The sequence below is a fragment of the Colletotrichum phormii genome (genome assembly GCF_030913505.1).
Source record: "Colletotrichum phormii strain CBS 102054 chromosome Unknown BDP81scaffold_4, whole genome shotgun sequence".
NCBI classification, from domain to species: domain Eukaryota; kingdom Fungi; phylum Ascomycota; class Sordariomycetes; order Glomerellales; family Glomerellaceae; genus Colletotrichum; species Colletotrichum phormii.
Window position 1 is genome coordinate 1,832,899 of NW_026851446.1, and position 19,697 is coordinate 1,852,595.

At 55.1% G+C, this 19,697-nt stretch overlaps 5 protein-coding genes across 5 annotated transcripts; 3 read left to right on the forward strand and 2 right to left on the reverse strand.

The window, feature by feature from the left end:
- Nucleotides 1-155: 155 nt before the first annotated feature.
- BDP81DRAFT_420265 (DEAD/DEAH box helicase) lies at nucleotides 156-2,269 on the reverse strand. Its single transcript, XM_060589832.1, has one exon. It carries the CDS (start codon nucleotides 2,222-2,224, stop codon nucleotides 374-376), a length of 1,851 nt encoding a protein of 616 aa, XP_060449153.1. The 5' UTR covers nucleotides 2,225-2,269; the 3' UTR covers nucleotides 156-373.
- Nucleotides 2,270-3,240: 971 nt separating this feature from the next.
- On the forward strand, nucleotides 3,241-5,430 carry BDP81DRAFT_312345 (uncharacterized protein; the record flags this gene model as incomplete). Its single annotated transcript, XM_060583792.1, has 1 exon — nucleotides 3,241-5,430. The coding sequence occupies one exon, from the start codon at nucleotides 3,241-3,243 to the stop codon at nucleotides 5,428-5,430; it is 2,190 nt and encodes a 729-aa protein (XP_060449154.1).
- A 3,506-nt stretch (nucleotides 5,431-8,936) lies between these two features.
- On the forward strand, nucleotides 8,937-10,544 carry BDP81DRAFT_165104 (KH domain-containing protein). Its single transcript, XM_060582091.1, has 3 exons — nucleotides 8,937-9,540; nucleotides 9,597-10,210; nucleotides 10,265-10,544. The coding sequence occupies exons 1-3, from the start codon at nucleotides 9,132-9,134 to the stop codon at nucleotides 10,400-10,402; spliced, it is 1,161 nt and encodes a 386-aa protein (XP_060449155.1). The 5' UTR covers nucleotides 8,937-9,131; the 3' UTR covers nucleotides 10,403-10,544.
- A 1,070-nt stretch (nucleotides 10,545-11,614) lies between these two features.
- Nucleotides 11,615-13,690, forward strand: BDP81DRAFT_479180 (UAA transporter). The gene is made up of 3 exons (XM_060594878.1): nucleotides 11,615-12,226; nucleotides 12,319-13,112; nucleotides 13,176-13,690. The coding sequence occupies exons 1-3, from the start codon at nucleotides 11,994-11,996 to the stop codon at nucleotides 13,406-13,408; spliced, it is 1,260 nt and encodes a 419-aa protein (XP_060449156.1). The 5' UTR covers nucleotides 11,615-11,993; the 3' UTR covers nucleotides 13,409-13,690.
- Nucleotides 13,691-14,657: 967 nt separating this feature from the next.
- BDP81DRAFT_446838 (dual specificity phosphatase) lies at nucleotides 14,658-17,009 on the reverse strand (the record flags this gene model as incomplete). Its single annotated transcript, XM_060592109.1, has 1 exon — nucleotides 14,658-17,009. The coding sequence occupies one exon, from the start codon at nucleotides 17,007-17,009 to the stop codon at nucleotides 14,658-14,660; it is 2,352 nt and encodes a 783-aa protein (XP_060449157.1).
- Nucleotides 17,010-19,697: the final 2,688 nt, after the last annotated feature.

Here is a 19,697-nt window from a genome sequence, read left to right on the forward strand (position 1 = left end):
CTAGACCCAGTTCGCGACCCACCCCCAAATTGAAAGCAGAGAGCTAGCGCCACACCACCAGCCACAATTTGACTTGGAGAAACTGTCAACAAGCTGTCACAGACTCACAGTTCGTTATGCATGACGTTGTCGAAGTTTATCGGAGGGACGTGTTGCTAGCAATGGCTTGGTCTATTGGTTGGTAGAAAATGGTTCATTAGGGAGCTGAGACCTCGCTCTTAGCCATTGTGTCTCCTGAGCCGAATGTATATCAGGTATCTGTGCATCATCCCATCCCTTTACCTACCTCGACGCTATCTTTTTTCAGTGGTATACAAGGTGTTTTACATGATTGTTGTACAATGTTTTTGTTTGTCTGTGTCCTGAGTGGCCACTAAATGAGTGCCTGACCCATGAACATGCTCTCCTTAACCTCGGCAACGACGTCCTTCTTGTCATCCTTGCCAACAAGCACAATGCCTCTTCCACGTCGTCCCATGCGACCAGCTCTTCCCAGGCGATGGATGAAGTCAATGGTGGTGTGCGGGACATCGTAAAGAATGACGTGACGGACAGCCAACGTGTCAATACCTCTGGAAGCCAAGTCGGTGGCAACAATAACCTTGGTATTGGGCAGCGATCGTTTGCCTGGCACGGCGGACTCTGGCGATGTCACGGCGCGCAGAGGTTCTGATGAAGTGAATGCTTGCAGCATCTCGGACTGGCGACTTTCAGCCGAGTCTCGGTTCAACGCAACAGCATCGATGCCCTTGGATTGAAGATACTCGGCAACCTCTGTTGTCTTTTCGCGCTCGTTGACAAACACCATGATTCGGCGGACGTCGATTTCACCTTGAATCGGACCTTCGTGCTTGGAAGCTTCTCGGCCAATGGTGTAGATGGCATCGGCGCAGGCCAGATTTTTGTTGTTGCGATAGGGGTCCTTGACAACATCGATGACACCGAGCTGAACCCTTCTGGGGATAGCATGAAGATTCGGCGTCGTGATTCTCGTCATGTCGGGGAAGTTGTTTGCGAGGTAATTGTCCAGTCTCTTGGGGATTGTTGCTGAGCAGAGGATGAACTGCTTCAAAGACGGCATCGCCCTGTCGACGATGGTCGTGGTAACAGGGGCAAAGCTTCGGTCAAAGAGCGAGTCCGCCTCGTCGACAATCAGATGGGTGACTTGAGAAAGAACGTTGGGATCAGATTCGGCAATCGAGGCTAGCAGGTGAGGCGTCGTCACGACCATGTCGACACCACGAGGCGAGTACAGGTTGCGCTGGATCGTCAGCGCCTTGAGGTTAGCAGAAAGAACCTCCGCCTTGAACTTGACAGCGTGCGACAGAGTCTTTGCCACCTTTCCAACCTGTTCGACGAGCTCTGCTGAAGGGACCAGGACGATTATGCGAGGTCTAGCCATGGTCGGGTGAGGCTCGTCGAATGCAGACATCTTCTTTGACTTTGGCCCCTTGTTGGCCTTCTGCTCTCTTTCCTTCTCCTCCTGGAAGCGCTTCATGAAGGACTGGATCTCGGGGTTGGCCTCCTCGGCGATCTTCATGGCGTTGACGACCGGTAGCATGTAAGCCAGCGTCTTGCCAGAACCCGTCTCGGCTGCAAGGAGGAAGTCTTGCCTCTTCACGCCCCGGACTTTGAATGCGCTAGACTGGCCCAGCATGGCCGGAATAGCAAGTCTCTGGATGGGCGTAGGCTTGAGGTCCACCATTCCTCGCAGCAGGTCATCCTTGATGCCGTCCTTCATAACGGGCAAGAGGTTGAACTGGTCGAAAGACTCGTATTCTTGCATCTTATCCTTCAAAACGTTTCTCTTTCCGTATGACACACCCGCCAGAGACCGTTGCATTTTCAAAGCCTTTCTCGGATCGGAAGAGGTCTGGGAATCGCCTCTGCTGTACCTGCTTGAAGAGCCTCCCCTCGAGTCTCTCGAGTCTCTCGAATCCCTAGCATTGGGAGGACGCGCCGTGCGCCTTTCGGGGACTCTCGCAAACGTTTGGTTCATGCCACCAAAGGGCCCTTCAACTTGTCTTCTCGGCGGTCTAGCCTCTCGGTCTCGGGGTCGTGCAACATCGTCTGAAAGTACCATCCGTGATGGCTTTCCCTTAGTTGCTGAGCGGAAGCCGGCGCTTTGTGTAAACCATGGCGAAGTCGTCAAGCGAGGGAAGGGCTGCGGTCGCAATGTCAAATGACACTTGGGGCATAGCGATGCCAACGTTCGCGACGACATGGTGAGCGATCGCAAAGGTGTCGGCACTGGAGCTGAAGCTTGTTGATGGAGGACTCTAGCAGACGTGAAACCCCTGGCCTCGAAATTTTTGGAGCTCAATGGGAGTTTTCTGCGCCAGACCCCCACGTAATCGGCGTGGTCTAAGCTCCGTGCCGACCTTTGACAGCGCCACCCGAAATGCCAGGGGCCCGTCATAATGGAAGGGTGTCGCCTGCTGATCTTGAACTTTCCCATTGAATTTACTTCTTTTTATCAATTCTGAATGGATATGTACCATGATCAAAAAATATGATACATATTCAAACAGAACTTCTTTACTAAAGAACCATAACAAAATGAGTGGGCGCCTAGTTTACATTACAGCTAACAATGGAGCAAGAAGGAAAGACATCGATTCCACCACAATTAATCCATTTACTTATGAGTACTACTTCATAAGACCTACCATAATAACCTTAGGTATGGGCACGGGTTACATGAGAGCAAGATCCATCATCCATACCTCAATTTGTATCGACGGAAGCCCAGTGCAGAGCATTCCATGCTGTAGGGCTGGGCGGCCGTCTCCAGGGAACGGACTCACCGTAGATGTCTTGGCCAAGGATCTGGTAGCAGTAACTGTGGCTGTGGCGCTCTGCAAGGAACTACCCGAACCTTTTAGGCCCTGCCGCGTTCTGATGTCCCCCCCCCAATCCCGCACTTCAGCTCAATTCAACCGCCCTACTCAGTCAATCCCGGCCCCGTGGAACCTCCCTTGGCCTCTCAGCCCCATTGACCGGTGCCTCTTGCCGAGCGGGCGATCCCCTATTTGATTAACCTGATCTTAAGAGGTCAATTATCCCGTCCCAGTCTACGGATACGGACAAACCTCCTTTGTCTCCTTCATCGTCGCCCGCCCAACGTCAACATCTCCTTTTCACCTCCTCACACTCGGACCTCAAGTCCTGTGAGGACACAATCCCATTATCAACTTGGGTCAGAAAGCATGCGTATTCACAGGTGACGAAGCCGATGCAATGAGTGCCGATCTCTTGGACCTCGACAGCTTCTATCAGAGCCCTCCGTCACAACAAAATCAACCGGGGGGCCAACAGTCACAACCGCAACGCCCGCAGCAGGTTACGGCAACGTCGACGGACCTCTTTGACTTTGCCTCCTTTACCAGCAACAGCGTCAGCAGCAAGCCCGCGGCGGCTCCGGCTCCGGCTCAGCAAACCGTACCATGGCCTAGTTTTGAGCCGCAGCAACCAAGTGGTGCTGGCGGCGGCGGCAGCAGCGGTGGATGGGGTGATTTCGGCGCATTTTCATCAGGTTTCACCTCCTCGTCAACATCGAACCAGCAGCCGAAGCAGACTCTGCTGAACGCCGAGGATGATGATGGATGGGGTGACTTTGAGGTTGCGGAACCTACGCCCACCCAGCGCTCGTTCGTGATGCCCCCGCAGACGAACAAGGCGAGGTCATCACCGCCGCCTAGGAACCGCATCGCGCGCGCCTCAACCTTTGATCTCATGACCAACAACCTCGTCAACATCGTCGACATGCCTTATGGCTCGGGCCTGTCGCCCATACCCAGTCCCGGCCTCCCGTCGCCGAACCACCAACCTGTGGTCAGCTCAGGATCTTCATGGCAGCAGACAAACCGACAGCCTAGCCCCGTACTATCGTGGCAGACTGCGAGCACGAAACCGGCAGTCAGTCCAGGATTCTCATCCGAGACATCTTCGGCGAAACCGCAGCCGAGCCCTGGATTCTCTCATCATATGTACGGGGCTCAGAAGAAGCCGAGTCCGAAGCCCGCGAAACAGTCGGATCCTAATGTTCTCTTTGATGCGGAAGAATTCGAGCTCCAGGGTGACAATGATGACGACGATGATGATGATGAATTTGGAGACTTTGAGACTGTTCAGACTCCCTTTCCCGGCGCGGACATGAGCCCTACTCTAGACTCAAGGCCGCCGACCCAACGACAGCCACCGCCGCAGCCCGCACAGCAGCAGCCGCCTTCCATGGACCTCCTCTCTCTCGACGACGACCCCATCCCGGTCTCGCAGCCTCCGCCAAAGAGGCCTCAGATCTCTTCCTTAAACCTCAACGCGCCCACCTCACATTACCCACAGGCCCCCAAGTCGCCCTCCTTCCAGGAACGTAACCCCTTTCCAGGACTCGGCCTCACCACGCCGACCTATGGCGACTTCAAGAAGGAGGAAAAGAAGGACGAGAAGCCCGAGTCGCCTACGCCCGTCACGGCGTGGCCGGCCTTCGGGCAGACCTCGCCCACGAAGCCGTCCGCCGCCAAGAAGCCTTCCGCTACCACTAATCTTCAAAAGACGCAGGAGGAGGACGAGTGGCCTGACTTTGAGGACTTCCCCGACGATGAGCCCTCGGCGATTGATTCTTCCAGGCCCCCAGAGAGTTGGGACTGGGATGCAGTCGATGGCGTGAAGTCGTCCGCCCCAGCTCCGGCTCCTAAACCCACCACCGGCACCACCAAGAAAGCAGCACCTAGACCTAAGAAAGAAACATCATCAGCTTCCTCAAATATCCCCGACGACGCCCCGCCGCCCATCAACATTCCCCCTCCCTCCATCATCCTCTCCATCTTCCCCCAGCTCCTCGATCTCGCAAACTCGTCCCTCTTCAAACCCACATCCCAGCTAGCCGCGCCCATCCGGAAACGCATCCTCGAAGACCCGAGCACAGTAGTCTTCCTCCGCGGCTACCTCCTGCTCGCCACCGTCGCCGCCCGCGTCATCGCAGGCCGCAAACTCCGCTGGCACCGCGACAAGTTCTTGTCCCAGGGCATGGCCATCTCCGCGGCCGGCGCAAAGGGCATGAAGCTCGCGGGCGTGGATAAAGCGCAGTCGGCGCGCGAGGACCGCGAGGCGGCGGACGTGGTGGGCGTGTGGAGGGAGCACGTCGGCAGGCTACGGTCCGCCGTCGCGGCGGCCAACTCCACCCCCGGCGCCAAGAACGACCAGCTCCGCGTGCCCGAGCTCAACGAGACGATCCCCGTCTCGACGGCCAAGGTGGTGCCCACGGCGCCCAAGCCGTGCGTCATCTGCGGTCTGAAGCGCGACGAGCGGGTGAGCAAGGTGGACTTTGAGGTCGAGGACAGCTTTGGGGAGTGGTGGGTTGAGCATTGGGGTCACAGGGCCTGTAAGAACTTTTGGGTTGAGCACGAGAAGCAGTTGCGGCAGAGGTGAAGGGAGACAGAAAGAGGGAGGTTGTAGTGACGGACGGGATTTATTCCACATCGTGTATATAACTTCACTGCACATACATGATACCTCGAGTGCTTCATTTATATGGATTGGGAGGCTAGGTTTTTTTTTTTTTTCATTGTAAAAAAAAAGTATCAAGGCCATCCAGGTTGATTTATCTCAGCTGATGACAATACGCGTCTAGATGGTCTACCGCTTGCTAGTTATCATTACATGTAAGGGTCTCCCCGCCGTTGAGGTGGTCGCGTGCAATGGGACATGTCTACATATGAAGCTTCACTGGCGGGGCCCTCGGGCAAAGTGGTGCCCCGAAAAGAACATGCGCAAAATTGTTTTACTCATCTTTGCGGTGGGCAAGTAGCTTTCGGAGGGGCAGGCGAGGAGTTGCGGGATAGGATACTGACCGAAATTCTGTAGCGTCTCCGTCGGTGAGCCAACCGTGTATACTGTATTCAGGCAAGGTAGCCCGCGTTGAGCTGTAGCTTATCAAAGGGCAAGGAAGAGGTACCATGGTTAGTGAATGGCATTGGATGAGAGGGTTGCTACTGAATGTGTCGACGGTACATCTACCCCGCTGTTGAGCTGCCTCGGTTGGCCAATCCGGAGTGCTGAAGGTGCAAAGTCTTCAGAGGCTGTCCATTGGCATCGCGGCTCTGAGAGCTAGGGTCTCAGCAGCGACGGATGGCCGGACACTAGTCAAATGTCGGCAACGGCATCGTATGGTGACCGGTTAGCGGGGAGGCTGGCATTGAACGAATAGTAGGTCTTGATTGCTTTTCCCGTGCAGTCCGGGCAGCAAAGTGTGTGGCTTCGAGTTACACCAAATAGGGAGCTCTGTTTCTGTCACAGGAAAGCCGAGAAACTTGACAGATAGGTATGCGGATACTGGGTGTCATGTACTTTGTATGAGCCGAGTCAATGCGGCGCAGGCGCAAACTCCAATGGGATTTCTGACATGCGATTTTGACGGGCGATGGACAGCGTTTTGAGACCGGGACGAGTGGGAGGCTGGATCTGTCGGTACCGTTTCGCTAAAGTGTCGGCCGCACTAACCGGCCGCTCGCTCGGCGTGTAAATAAGAAAAAGATGGCGGGGAGCCAAGCAATCAAAGTCATTTGTACCCGCGCTGGACACCGTTGACGCACACTGCAGCGCCGCAGCGCGGTGACGGGTGGAGCAGCAAAGTTCCCTTGTTGATCGGAGCGTTCCCGTTCCATGCTGGAGGAGGAGGAGGTGTTGGGGAATTGGTCAGTTCCTGAAGCTTGGGACGCTTGATGCGCTGCGGCTCGAGCCTGCGACAGCTCTGAGGAACTATCTGTCATTGAAGTGCAGACGACGGAGTACTGCGATTGCGATCCGAGCGAGACGAGTGACGGCCACAAGAGCCGTCTGGTCGCATGTCGCGTGTCGCAGGTTGGGTAAAAAATGCCAAGTTGGATTGGACACTTGTTCGATCTGGATGCTCTCCAGCGAAAGTTCCGATGCGGCCGGGTCAGGCACCACCAGATCCCAGGTAGGCTAGCAATGCGCATTACGTTGAAAGACTCAACCCTGGAATGGGAGACGATTCGAGACGGTCGGGAATGCTTCTTCCCTGTCGTGTGCCCTGGCGGGGATCAGTCCGAGGGAGAGCTACAATACTAACTATGTAAGGGTACTGACATGTACTCCAAGAGGCCGCCTGAACGAGGGCCCTGAGCCAAAGTTTGCACCCCACCATCGATGAGGTGTAAGTGGTGTGAGAGACAGAGGGAGAGATAGATGAACAGGTCTATCCTCGTGTGCTGAGGTGAGGCATCGCAGCTCTCGAGTATGGCGTGCGTGTTGTTCGCGGAGAAGTGATGGTGGCCAGTAGGCTAAGGTGAAGATTGAGACAGTCGAGGGGTTTTGGAGGGGAGAGAGCTTGGATGTAAGGTAAGGTAGTTGCTTGGTGTCTCGTCCCCTCCATCTTCCGTCGTTACCTCACACCTGGTCTTGCCGCATATCCCAAAGTCGCATCCGTGAGTGCCAGAGAAGACGGGAAATGGCAATAAGGTGAAGGGTGGTGTTTCCAGTTTCTTGAAGCCCGCCCGGACGTGAACGGCAACTTGAAAGTTGAGTGAGGTGCCCCTCGGAAGGAAGGAGCCCAAGTGCTAGGTAAGCTCCATGTGGCGTGGAGGGGTCCCGTCCAAGGTGCAGTACCTTCCAAACCTCAAGGAGGAGTACAGGCAAGATACCACTTGGGAAGCATGTGCAGGAGGGGCAGGATACTTGCTGTGACGATGGCCCTAGCGTTGCGACATGTATTGCTACTGCCAACTTCCGCCGTTGAGGTACACGTGATCAAGTGTTGCAGGGTGGGTCCACGGGTAGCCAGCGTTGGAGTCTGGATGCGCTTGCCTCTATTCACTGTCGTACCTGCCTGGTCTTCCTGCCCACTCAGGCCCCTCACAGAACAGTCCCTTCTTGACCTTCCAGCAAAGAGCTCCCCCAAATTCTTTCCCCTGCACACCTACAGGTACCTTACACAACCACTACCAACAACCGCCTTCAATAGCCAGACCGGGTACACCTGTCTTACTACTCCAACTCACATTATCGTAAGTACCTTCTACCTTTACTTTTCCCAGCCCATCCAGAAAAGAAGGAGTGGGAAAAAATACTGAGGCGCACTTTCCCTCCCATCGCTCTCACACATTCACATTTACCTACCGACTTTTTCTCCTCCCATTTTCCACTCCCACTCTTCTTTTCCTTCACCTCACTCTCCACGACGGACCTCACTTCTCTCTCCCGGCCCCCAACTCTTCACCTCTTCCACCTCTTCACCTCACCAACTCTTCCAAAAAAATTCCTCTCACAACCGCCTCTTCAACTCTCCCACTCCCACTCCCACTCTCAACCTCTCGTCCACACCCGAGTCCTCTACCTCTCTCTCCCGTCTACTCCTCTACTCCTCTACCCCTCCATCTCCCAACTTTCCCGATCCACCACCCACTTCAATCCACCACCTCATCCTCCCCTGCCGACGACGCAACTACACATCCGCTGCCGCAAACGAGCTGCACCAACGCACTCCAACCTACCAACCTCTCCAGACCGAAGCTACTGCTCTACGGTTTCAATTCACTAACGTCCTGCTTTATTGCTTGACAGCTGAATTTCTACAAGTTTCACGCTTCTACGTCAGCAGCTCCACCACTTGCAGCCAGTACCTTCCTGCTAAATAATTCAGGAAAATACCACAGTAAGTTGCACCACACAAAACTACCACCCCGCGCCATCATTACCCCCACTTTGTATGTGCAAGAGCTTCTGGCCGTCTACCAGGACGTGTCAGGGTCAGGGACGGGTGACCCTGGAGACGGGTACGCCTGAATATGGGATAAAATATTCCTACTACCACGGCTACGTGCTACCGCCCACGGTCGGGAGGTGATGTCGATTTTCCTCTTCACCTTTCACGCGTCTTTGGGTGGGGAAGTCGCTGTGCTTGCTCTGGATCGTCCTGGACGGGTCGAAACCACAACTTCTACAAATATTGGATTCTCACCCTCCCTTGCTTTTCACTTCTCCTTCCCACTACACCACTTTCTTTTTCACCCATTTTTGGACATTTTGTTGGATTACTGTACTAATTGCGATATTTTGTTCAGAATCCCCTTTCGAATCAATTGCCCCAAGCACATTTCGAATTGCTCAAAATGTCCTCCACCCAGGATAACATTGCTGCCAACGGCAACGACCTCGTCGGTTCGCTCGACCAGCTGAAGCTCGATGACGGCGAGACCCGTCTTGGCCCTGACGGCGAGCCCGCGCCCCGCACCGACGAGGAGTACGCCGGTTCTCAGCTCACCCTGAGAGCTATTGTTTCTTCCAAGGAGGCCGGTGTCATCATTGGAAAGGCTGGCAAGAATGTCGCCGAACTTCGCGACGAGACTGGCGTCAAGGCTGGTGTGAGCAAGGTCGTCCAGGGCGTTCACGACCGTGTTCTCACCATCACCGGTGGTTGCCAGGCCATTTCTGAGGCCTATGCGATTGTCGCGCGCGCTCTCCTCGAGGGCGCTCCCGCCATGGGCATGGGAGGTGTCGTCTCCAACACTGGCACTCATCGTAAGTTTGTCTCATGTGGCGCGCATAGAAGAATATCGCTAACGTTACAATCTCAGCCATCAAGCTCCTGATTTCCCACAACCAGATGGGTACCATCATCGGCCGCCAAGGTCTCAAGATTAAGCACATCCAGGATGTGTCGGGCGTCCGCATGGTCGCCCAGAAGGAGATGCTGCCTCAGTCAACTGAGCGCATTGTCGAGGTCCAAGGCACTCCCGAGGGTATCAAGGGTGCAATTTGGGAGATTTGCAAGTGCCTCGTCGATGACTGGCAGAGAGGCACCGGTACCGTCCTCTATAACCCGGTCGTTCGCACCCAGCCGGGCACAACCTCCACCATTGGTAGCACTGGATCGACCAACTATTCTTCCGGTGGCGGTCGCGCCTCAGAGTACTCTTCTCCCCGCGTCATGCGCACTGGAAACGGTGCCGACTTCAGCACCACTACCAACAACGGCGGCAGTGGTGGCAGTGGCGGTCGTCCCTACGGCCGTCGTTCCGACTCCGATGCTGCTTCCCGAGGCCCTCCCACCCACGACGAGAATGGCGAGGAGCTTCAGACCCAGAACATCAGCATTCCTGCTGACATGGTCGGTTGCATCATTGGCCGTGCTGGAAGCAAGATCTCCGAGATCCGCAAGACCTCGGGTGCCCGCATCTCTATCGCAAAGGTATGATACCTCTTTACTACACAATTCCATGCTCAAGATTACTGACCTGTTTAGGCTCCCCACGATGAGAGTGGCGAACGCATGTTCACCATCATGGGTACCTCCAAGGCTAACGAGTCTGCGCTTTTCCTGCTCTACGAGAACCTTGAGGCTGAGAAGATGCGCCGCCAGACGGCCAACTCCCCTGAGTAAAAAAGCGTTTTCAGAATCGTCCCTTTTCAGTTCGTCATCCAGCCTCAGGAGCTGGTACTTGCAGACAATGGCCGCAAGGCTCAATATCTGAGATGAGAAGTGTCATACTTCAGCACATCATCTCTGGGACGCGACAAAACACTTTTTCAGTTGCTTTTTTTCCGAGTTTCGAATATCTGGGCCAAGGATCCCCAGACATGCGCACAAGAATGGTCGCCGGGGTGGGACCACAACAACTTTCACTTTCCGTTTTCTTGAACGCTTTGAGTTGCTTTTTGGGAGGATGGTCCTCCGGTCTACGTTTGGGCAGGCATCAGAGGTCCCTAAGTCTACGGACCGGGATTGTATTCAGCCTTTCCAAACCGAACATACGGCACGACTTATGATTACCCCATGCGGATACCTCTTTGAAGCAGAGTTGCTTGCTTCAAAAACATTAGTAATGAAAATCGGCCAGCAACTCTACCCCCGACCCTGTTTACCCAACCCCAACCCGCCACGATTTCTCACTGGACCGAAGATATCCTCGGCGGCCTGTGTTTTCCAGCCGGTTTTTGGGCTATGGAACTCTCTACGCTCTTGGTATGGACTTCCAATGCCAGGAGGATTCTAGATAGTACATCCGACTCATAGCTAGGCAAATTAACACGTTTGAGCAAGGCCGCTCATAAAATTTGTGTCTTGTTGCCGTTGCTGTATCTTGAAACCTTGCCGTGAACGTCGCTGAATTCGTGATCTACAGGAGAGTACGACATCCATTCCTCTGTTGTCCAATTATCGAAAGTGTTGGAGGTGAAGCGACAGAAGCCATCGCGCCCTTTTCTTCTATCAACTTGGGTACCCACAATGGTAGCTGGTCATTTTCTAAAGACACTTCACTCGAAGGATAGGCTTGAATTGACCGTTGGAAGGTCTCGAATCTCCTCCAGGATGGATTTGCGATCACGATGTGATTGGCCAATGTCAAGCGGGGTTTTGGGGATAAGTGTTTGTAATGCCGATCCGGAGAGGAGACACCGGGCTGGGCTGATTCCTGATAAGGTTAGGGCGGCGGCAAACAAGCAGTGGAGGGGAGGGACCCTGAAGAGGCTTGGGCGGAAGGGGTGCAGCGTGGTGTGCGTGGATTGTAGGTGTGGTTCTGGGGGGGAACTCGGGGGAAGATGCAACGGGTAAGCTCTCCACCTTATTTTTATTTTGGGATGAAGCCAACCTGTCATTTGCCCAGCTGCTCTTTGACGTCTGCTGTCTGCATTCGCTTGTCTCCGTGTCCACATCTCGGGTTGTCTATCTTTCCTATTGCTCAAACTTGAGGTTTCGTAGTACTTTCGTTCTCTTTAACAGACACCTTTTCCTTTCGAGCTTGCATTGTTGGAAGCTTCACATCCAGTCGTTGTCGCTCCCTTGCAGTAACTTCGTTTCCCTGGCTCCCTTTCCGCCCCTTCAGCTGCGCGCGCGCCCACGGTACACGCTCAACGGCATCGAGTCGCGCAACCATACTCGAGCTTTCTTCTTTTTCGACGCCAGTTTGCGCAACACGACATACTATTCGAGCGAATCGAGTCCCGGCCAAAGAAAACAAAACAGCGACGCAATGGCGCGCTCGAAGCAGGCCACCCCTATTCGTCGGCAGACATCCTCCGAGTATTTTAGCAAAGCCGACACCCTCGAGCGGACGCCCAGCAATGGCAATGGATCCGTAACCTCTGTGACTGCGAAGGAGACCAATGGCAAGGTTGTTGCTACACCTGCGGCTGCAGTTGTTGAAGCAAAGGAGGCCGGCGCACTCCAAATCCTGATTGCCGTGGGCGGTATCTATGCCTCTTTGTACGTCCTGGGCCTTACTTGCCACTCCCCCCGCCCTATGCCCCCTCGAATACCTCACGCCCCGCGCATTGCTGACAACGTATCTCGCGCAGTCTGACATGGGCCTACCTCCAAGAGAAGCTCACGACGACGCCCTACGGCCCGACGGCCAAGCCCGAGGTCTTCAAGTACCCCGTCTTCCTCAACACGATCCAGTCCCTCTTCGCCGCGACGACGGGGCTCCTCTACCTCTGGTTCTCCTCCCGCAACGCCGCCTCCCTCCCGCCCGTCTTCCCCTCGCGCGGCATCGTCATGCCCCTCGCCCTCGTCGCCGTCACCTCCTCCCTCGCCTCGCCCTTTGGCTACGCCTCCCTGGCGCACATTGACTACATCACCTTCTTGCTCGCCAAATCCTGCAAGCTCGTGCCCGTCATGCTCCTCCACACGACGCTGTTTGGCAAGCGCTACCCGCTGTACAAGTACCTCGTCGTCGCGGGCGTCACGGCGGGCGTCGCCGTCTTCACGCTGCACTCGGGCAGCAAGAAGAAGAAGTCCGTCGTCAACCCGGACGCCAACATGCCCTGGGGCATGCTCTTGCTCAGCATCAACCTGCTCTTTGACGGCCTCACCAACAGCACCCAGGATTACATCTTTAGCACGTTCAAGGGGTACACCGGCCCGCAGATGATGTGCGCCAACAACCTCATGAGCACGGCCGTCACGCTGGGCTACCTCGTGCTCAGCCCTTGGCTGGTTCATACCGGTCTCGGCGAGTACCTCGCCATGGACGTCGCCGGCAGCGCGGGCGAGCTAACGGCCGCGTTGGGTTTCATGGCGCGGTACCCCGCCGTGTGGTGGGATGTCCTCGGCTTCGCGGCGTGCGGCGCCGTCGGCCAGGTCTTTATCTGTATGTTCTTCTCTCTTCCCTCGTGACACTTCGAACAACTACTAACACTACGGTCTTTCCTAGTCTACACCCTCTCCACCTTCTCCTCGGTCCTCCTCGTCACCGTCACAGTCACCCGTAAAATGGTCACCATGGCCCTCTCCGTCTTCGCCTTTGGCCACAGCCTCACGAGCATGCAGTGGGCCGGCGTCTCCCTCGTCTTTGGCGCCATTGGCGCCGAGGCACAGATCGCGACCAAGGAGAAGAGGGCCAAGGAGGCTGCGAAGCGCGCCGCGGCTGCTGGGAAGACGCAGTGAGAGAAGGGGAAAGGGGGATGTTTCTATTAACCCCGTTCTACATAAATGAAGATGGAAGGTCAGGGTGCCAAGTCCAACTCTTTGCTCCAGGTACACAAACATGGGACGACGAGGAAGTGATGTTGTTATCCACACACTTCATTGAACTGGTGTAAATCACTCATACATAGGATCACATTCACATAGGAACAATCAGAAGCACTTGATAATGCATACTTAGTATGGCTCTTCGTTTTTTACATTTCATCTACCTCGCTCCCCCTCCAACCCCCCCCCCCCCCCATCCATGCGTGCAGTTATGGTATCCTCGTCTCATCCTCTCCTGCTTTCCTTTGGACTCCATGTGCGTTGTGGTAGACTCATCCGTAGATGGACCACATTGAAAGAAAAAGAAAAAGAAACCCAAGCCTCGAACACAAGAAAATAGCATGGTGTCTTTGTGAGTACTTCTCACGACCGTTCCCTCTTTCCAAGTGAGCCGGCCCCCGCTGGGAAAGTGCCTCATGAAAATAAGAGCCTGTACCAAAATCCCTTCCAACTCCCTCGTCCAAAGTGGGCACGCCAATAAACGATTGCAAGAAAGATGGCCGATCCCCGGTGTTCCTTGACTGTCCATGTCCAAGCGATGAGAGACGTGTCTCCCATCTTTTCCGTTCCAATATTTGCGTTGTGAGAACGCAATTCTAAATTACACATTTTGGTTTATGGTTGTAGGGTACTTTTTCCGCAAAGTGGTTACGTGACGAAAACCATCGGGGTTTCGCCACTCGCTGCGCTCTGAAAAAAGGCTTGAAAATGACAAAAGAGATGCCAAGTCAAGGTGGGCGGGTGCACCATTGAGCTTGGCTGGTGTTCGGCGTGAAGAGGGGGGGGGAGGGGGGGGGTTATGTGCCTCTGCGCATTTGTTGACGATTCTGACTGTATTCTTGTGCCCTTATTTTTGGTTTCTTGCCATAGTCGATGCAACTCCTGTAAATGCTTTGAATCGGTCGGTTCCAATTGAAGAGATCATCTGCCTGGCGTGCACTTGTTTCGGAAATCGTCCAAGGCCTCCGAGGTCCGTCAGCCTCGTATTGATTGCAACGAGAGTCGATGCATTGTCCAATGCACGTGTATTCGACTAGTTCCATGTCGCAAAAAAAAAAAATAGCAACAAGAGTCAGAGTTCGGCCGAGTGTCGCCGAGGTAGTTCGGTCCCGGGGCGTTTGGTGCTAGTGACTAGTGGCGGTGTGTTCCGTCCTGGCTGCGGTCATAGCAGCTCGTCGATAGACCTCACAATTGGCGTTTCACCTTTTGTAGGCGGACTGCGTGGGTCGGCAACCTGGGTGGGGCGTCCAAAGGGGTAGAAAGGATCTCTGGGGAACATTGTTTCTCGAGGCGAGAACAGACCTTCGCTTGGAGTTGGCGGAACCTCAGCAAATTGCATGCCTGGAAATGCGTGGTTGGAGTCGTGTAGCGGGTTCTTCGTCATCGTCTCGGCTCGGGGTGACAGGAGAGCTGCGTCGTCGGGAACTGCGCCAACCACGAAGTGTCTGTCCTTGGGAGCCGCAAATTCCTCTTCGCGTTCTAATGATGGGCCAAGATTCAGACTAGAAAATCCAAAGCCAGCGGCCGGGCCAAATCGGTGTGCTCCAAATCCGGGAGAAGGGGGCGGGCCAGGCGACGGCGGCGGCTTGGCAAAGAACGATAATGACGATGGTGCAAGGCCCGAAACTGGCGGCGTAGGCTTGAAAGGCATCAAGCGATCCACGTCAAGGTTTCCAAACTTGGCCGAATCGTCGTTCTCTTTTTCTGACCAGGAGAAGCTTGATGGCGCTGACGACGGTCCTGGTGAGATTGGCTGACTGCCGGGTGTTGAGTGGCCTCTGGCCCGGGTAGGACTGCCTTTCTTCGGGCTCGAACTACCAGAGCTGCCTTCCTTTTCTCCAGGCAAAGGAGCCGTCAGAGGCTCTTTGGGTGCAACGTCAATGGCCGCATCGGCAGAGAGTGTCAGGCGGTGCTTCGTGGGGCTTCGTCCAGTTCGCGGGCGGAAGGCGGAACCAGGCGAGGTCTTCTTCTTTGACATCTGCTTCTGGAAGTCCTGCAGGCAGTACATGAGCTTCATGTTGGGGCTGATCCACTTGCTCTTGCCCTGGGCGGCGTAGTAAGCGTCGTTGACGCTGAGCTCGGGTTTGCGGTACAAGCCGTAAGCGATAATGAGACTAGCGGATCGACTTGCGCCTTGCTGGCAATGGACGAGCACCTTCTTGCCCTCCTTCGTCCGTGTCTCAATTGTCTCACAGAGATGCATCAGATCCTGCGCAATATCTGTGTTGTGGTCCCAGGGCATGTGGATGTACTCTGGGCGCTTGATAGAGAATGACATGGCCTTCGGCGTTGTTGGTGTTTCCGGTCTGTCGTTGGTCGGGAACTCAAAGGCGGTAGAAAAGCTAGCGTTTGACACCGCTGTGTCGGGAATGGGGCTGAGGACAGCTGGAGAGTCCGACATGACCTCGTCTGACCTGGGCAAGAAATTGAAAGGGTTCTTAACTTCCCGCGCGACATTGATGACGGTGTCAAATTTGGAGGCTTCGTCGGCTGTCGGCTCCAAGTACAGGTAAACATTGTCTTCGTAGATTGCAATGGGGCCATCCGGATAACCCGGCGTCTTCTGGTCCTCATTGTTCTCGTTCTCGTGGTACGGTTCAAAGTCGAGGGCGGCGCGGCTCGCGAGCTGAGTTCTGATGGGGGAATCCTCCTCGACAATCGTCGTGTCGAACGACTGGCCGATACCAGTCTTTGTCGGCCTCAAAAACTCTGAAAGGCCCGACTCGTTTCGCTCCAAAACCTTGGGGAAAGTCATTCCACCCGGGGGGCCAAAAGTCGCAGACTTCAGCGAGGGTAGTATGTGAGGCGACGAAGTTGAGTGCTTGAGGGCCCGTCTCTGCAAAATAGGCGCCATACCAGGGGTGCCGGGGACCTCGAGGGTGTTTCGCATGACCAAGTCTGACGTCTGGGTCTTGAGGCTGAGCTGACTAGGCTTGCGCTTCATGCCTGGGATGGTCGGCTTGATGAAAGAGGGCGACGCGGGCTCGGAAACCAGTGTTGAAGCACTGTTTCCCATGAAAGGCGGCTGAATTGACAGTCCCTTCATGTTCTTAGGGCGACGCGGCGAAGGAGACGTCATCGGACGGCCGAAGCTAGTGGTTTCTGCCGCTGACATGGTGTTCATTGAAGTCAATGGACCAAGACCGCCAAAAGATGTGGCAGGGAAAGAGTTGAGGGGTATCAAGTTGACGGGAGAATCGGGGGATGATGAAGGGGACGGATCCGACAGCGGAGAGCAGTCACTTGTTGAGAGGGTCGTTGTAGGCGAAGATTCGGCAGACTCGGACGCCTGAGTAGAGGTGCTGTCGTGGTGCTTGTGGGAGTGATCCATGGTCGGTCGCAAGGACTGGACCGGGTTGGCCAAGGGCTTTCCAGTGGCCTCCATGTCAATCAATTTGGGGTCGACGAGGGTGACGGTCTCTTGAGCGGCGATTGTCTCTGCGTCGAGATCGAAGACTGACATGAAAGAGGGAATCTGATCTTCGTAGATCCTTCTTGCCGCTGCTGACGGCATGGTTCTGTGTACCTTTTGAATGGGCTGCCCAAATCCCTTTTCTCTTTCTCTTCTCTTGCGCGAGGGAAACGTGTTGGCGACAGTCTCGGGGGACGAGACTGTGTAGGCCGCGAGGGGCAACGTTGGCGTGATGATTAAAGAAATGATTGCGGCGTTTGGCGTGGAAGGAGCGGGAGTCGCGATTGAAGTTTGTAGAATGGAAAGAAAAAGCCGGTAGGCAGGCGGGCGATTGGTTGTAGATCGGAGGACAGCGCTGCTGAATCCCGTGGATGCTTTCGTGTCCTTCGTCGTCGGCGGGGTGGTTGTGGTGGTCCAAGTCTCTCGGCAGGACCGAAGTCTCTCTCTCTCTCTCTGTTCTCTTACTCCTCCTCGTACTCGGGGCGGTGCCGCAGGGTGCGCAGGGCAGGTGACCAGTCTCGCGACAGGAATAGGTCAGTCGAGTGTTCGTATGCGGCGGGGGCCCTTGTGGGTAGTGGGCAAGAGTAGTAGAATGGTCGTCGTGGTTCGTGAGGTAGGAAGAGGGTGAGAGGAGGACGAAGGGAAGAAGAGTAGTAAGTTTGGTTGGTGATGGAAGAGAAATGGAAAAGAGAGAAAACAATGGCTAGTGGTCACGACGAAAACGGCGGCTCGGGGTTAGCACATGCTGTTGGTGGGAAGAGATGTGGCACGGTCCGGTCAATACGGATGCATGGAATCGCCAGGCGGGTATGCGTAAGGTAAGGTGGTTGAAGGAAGAAGAATATTGCAGCTGGTTTTGGATTGCTTGCTGTCAGAGAGTATGGGTAGAATTGAGAATAGGGGAGGTAGTGAATAAGAAGAGAGGGGGGTGTGTGTGTGTGTGTGTGTGTGTGTGATGGTTTGGGATTGGAGTGGAAAAAAGGGAAGATGGTGGAAGAGAGATGGTGAAGTGGTTGAAAGTTGAAGTGAATGGCGGACGTGGGAAGGGTTCGAGAGAGTTGGGGATGGGCCAACAACTGGAAGGGGAAGGAAAGAGAGTGAGTGACTGGGGCCCTTGGGGCTCTTGGGTCTTGGGTCTTGGGGGGAGGGGTGTGGGCCGTAGCAGAGGGTAGACCCAAGACCCAAGACCCAAGAGGTGAAGGCCTGCACGCAAGCGACAAGCGACTTGGAGTGGGTGAAAGGGCAGGCCGTCCGTCGCCCAGTCAGTTGCCCTCGTCGAACATGGACGGGCTGGGTTTGGCCTGGAGATGCTGGTCAAAGTCAAGCAAGGCCAACGGGTGGTGGGAGGGTCCCCCAGGATCAAGTTGCTGGCTGAGGGCGAGAGGACGACCAGGGCAGGGGTCCTTACTTCCCTGGGATGCTAGTGGCCAAGGCAAGGTACCTTTACCGCAGGAGGGAAGCATGCGGCAAGAGGTACCTAAGGCACCAAAGGCATATATATCTATCCTATTGAGAACCTTGTCTTCCATGTTCTTGCCCTTCCCTTCCACTTCCTTTGCGGCTGGTACACTACCTTACCTACTAGATCAGGTACGTACCTACCTTAGGTACCGTGCCTCGTCCCCTCTCTCTGTCGCCTTCTGTCTGAGGTTCACCTGGCGAAAGTGTGTCAGGGTGGTAAGGATTACCGAGGTACGTACTTTTCTACTTCGTGTGCCTTTTTCTCAGGTTAAGGTAAAAAGGTACGGATTACATTAAGTAGCATACTACGAATAGAACACACCCGGCATCTCTCACAAGTGACTACCCTACCTGTTACGTTCTCACCAATGTATCTGGCATAGTAGTCGACACACGACGTAGAAGACGTGCGACGGCGAGAGGAGGAGATATACCAGAAACTAGCAAGGTCTGGCCCCGTAAGGAGTAGTGCTGAAGTAGTGGAGAGAGAGCAAGGAAGAGGACAAGACTAGAGAGGGCGCGCGATGCAAGTGACAGAATTCCCTGTCTGGTCACCGACCAGCACCTTTTGTCACAGAATGCTGTCCAGAACCCGTCGCGCGTACGGGTACGGAGTGCGGATACCTAGACAGTTGAAGAGAGTCCAGGTAGCCTGGAGGGGCAAGCAAAGACGAGGCAAGGCGAGACCAGGCAAGGCAACGTGAGGAGGAGGAGGAGAAAGCAAGGCATGGGCTCAGACAGGCACAAGATGGAACTCCATCTCGACACTTTGGCTGGCTGGCGGGGGGCGTCAGATCGGGAATTGTTAGTGCGGCCTCGTCTACGGCCTCTTCGTCTGCGCAGCGCTACCCCTCCCCCCCCCCCCTTAGCTCCAGTATGTGAGGGCGTAGCCGGAGGTTACTACGCAAGAGCCGTGGACTAGCCCGCCGCCATTGACGAGGACTTGGACTGGTGCCCGTCCTTGGGTTGATTTGCTGTTGTTTTAGAGCCGTGGGCCACCGCCGCCGCTGGTCCAAGTCTATTGTCCACAAGGCATCAAACTCCAGAGTAGTCTGTATCGAACTGCCCGCTCTGCCATCGTCAACTCGACTCCGTTACCGTGCTTCGTACCCAAGGTGGCAGTTGCTTCCAGGCATGTGCCGCTGTTGTGGATACGGTACTTTGTACGCAGCAACGGACAGACACAATGTGGTGACTACTCTGACCTGACACCTGCAATATGCAGAGAACAAGCAGCACAGAAGCAACCGAACGTCAGCACGCCGGCATGCTTGGAGTTCTGGACTGACTGGATGCTGATGGGCAAACGAGGGTGGAGGGGCAAAGGCG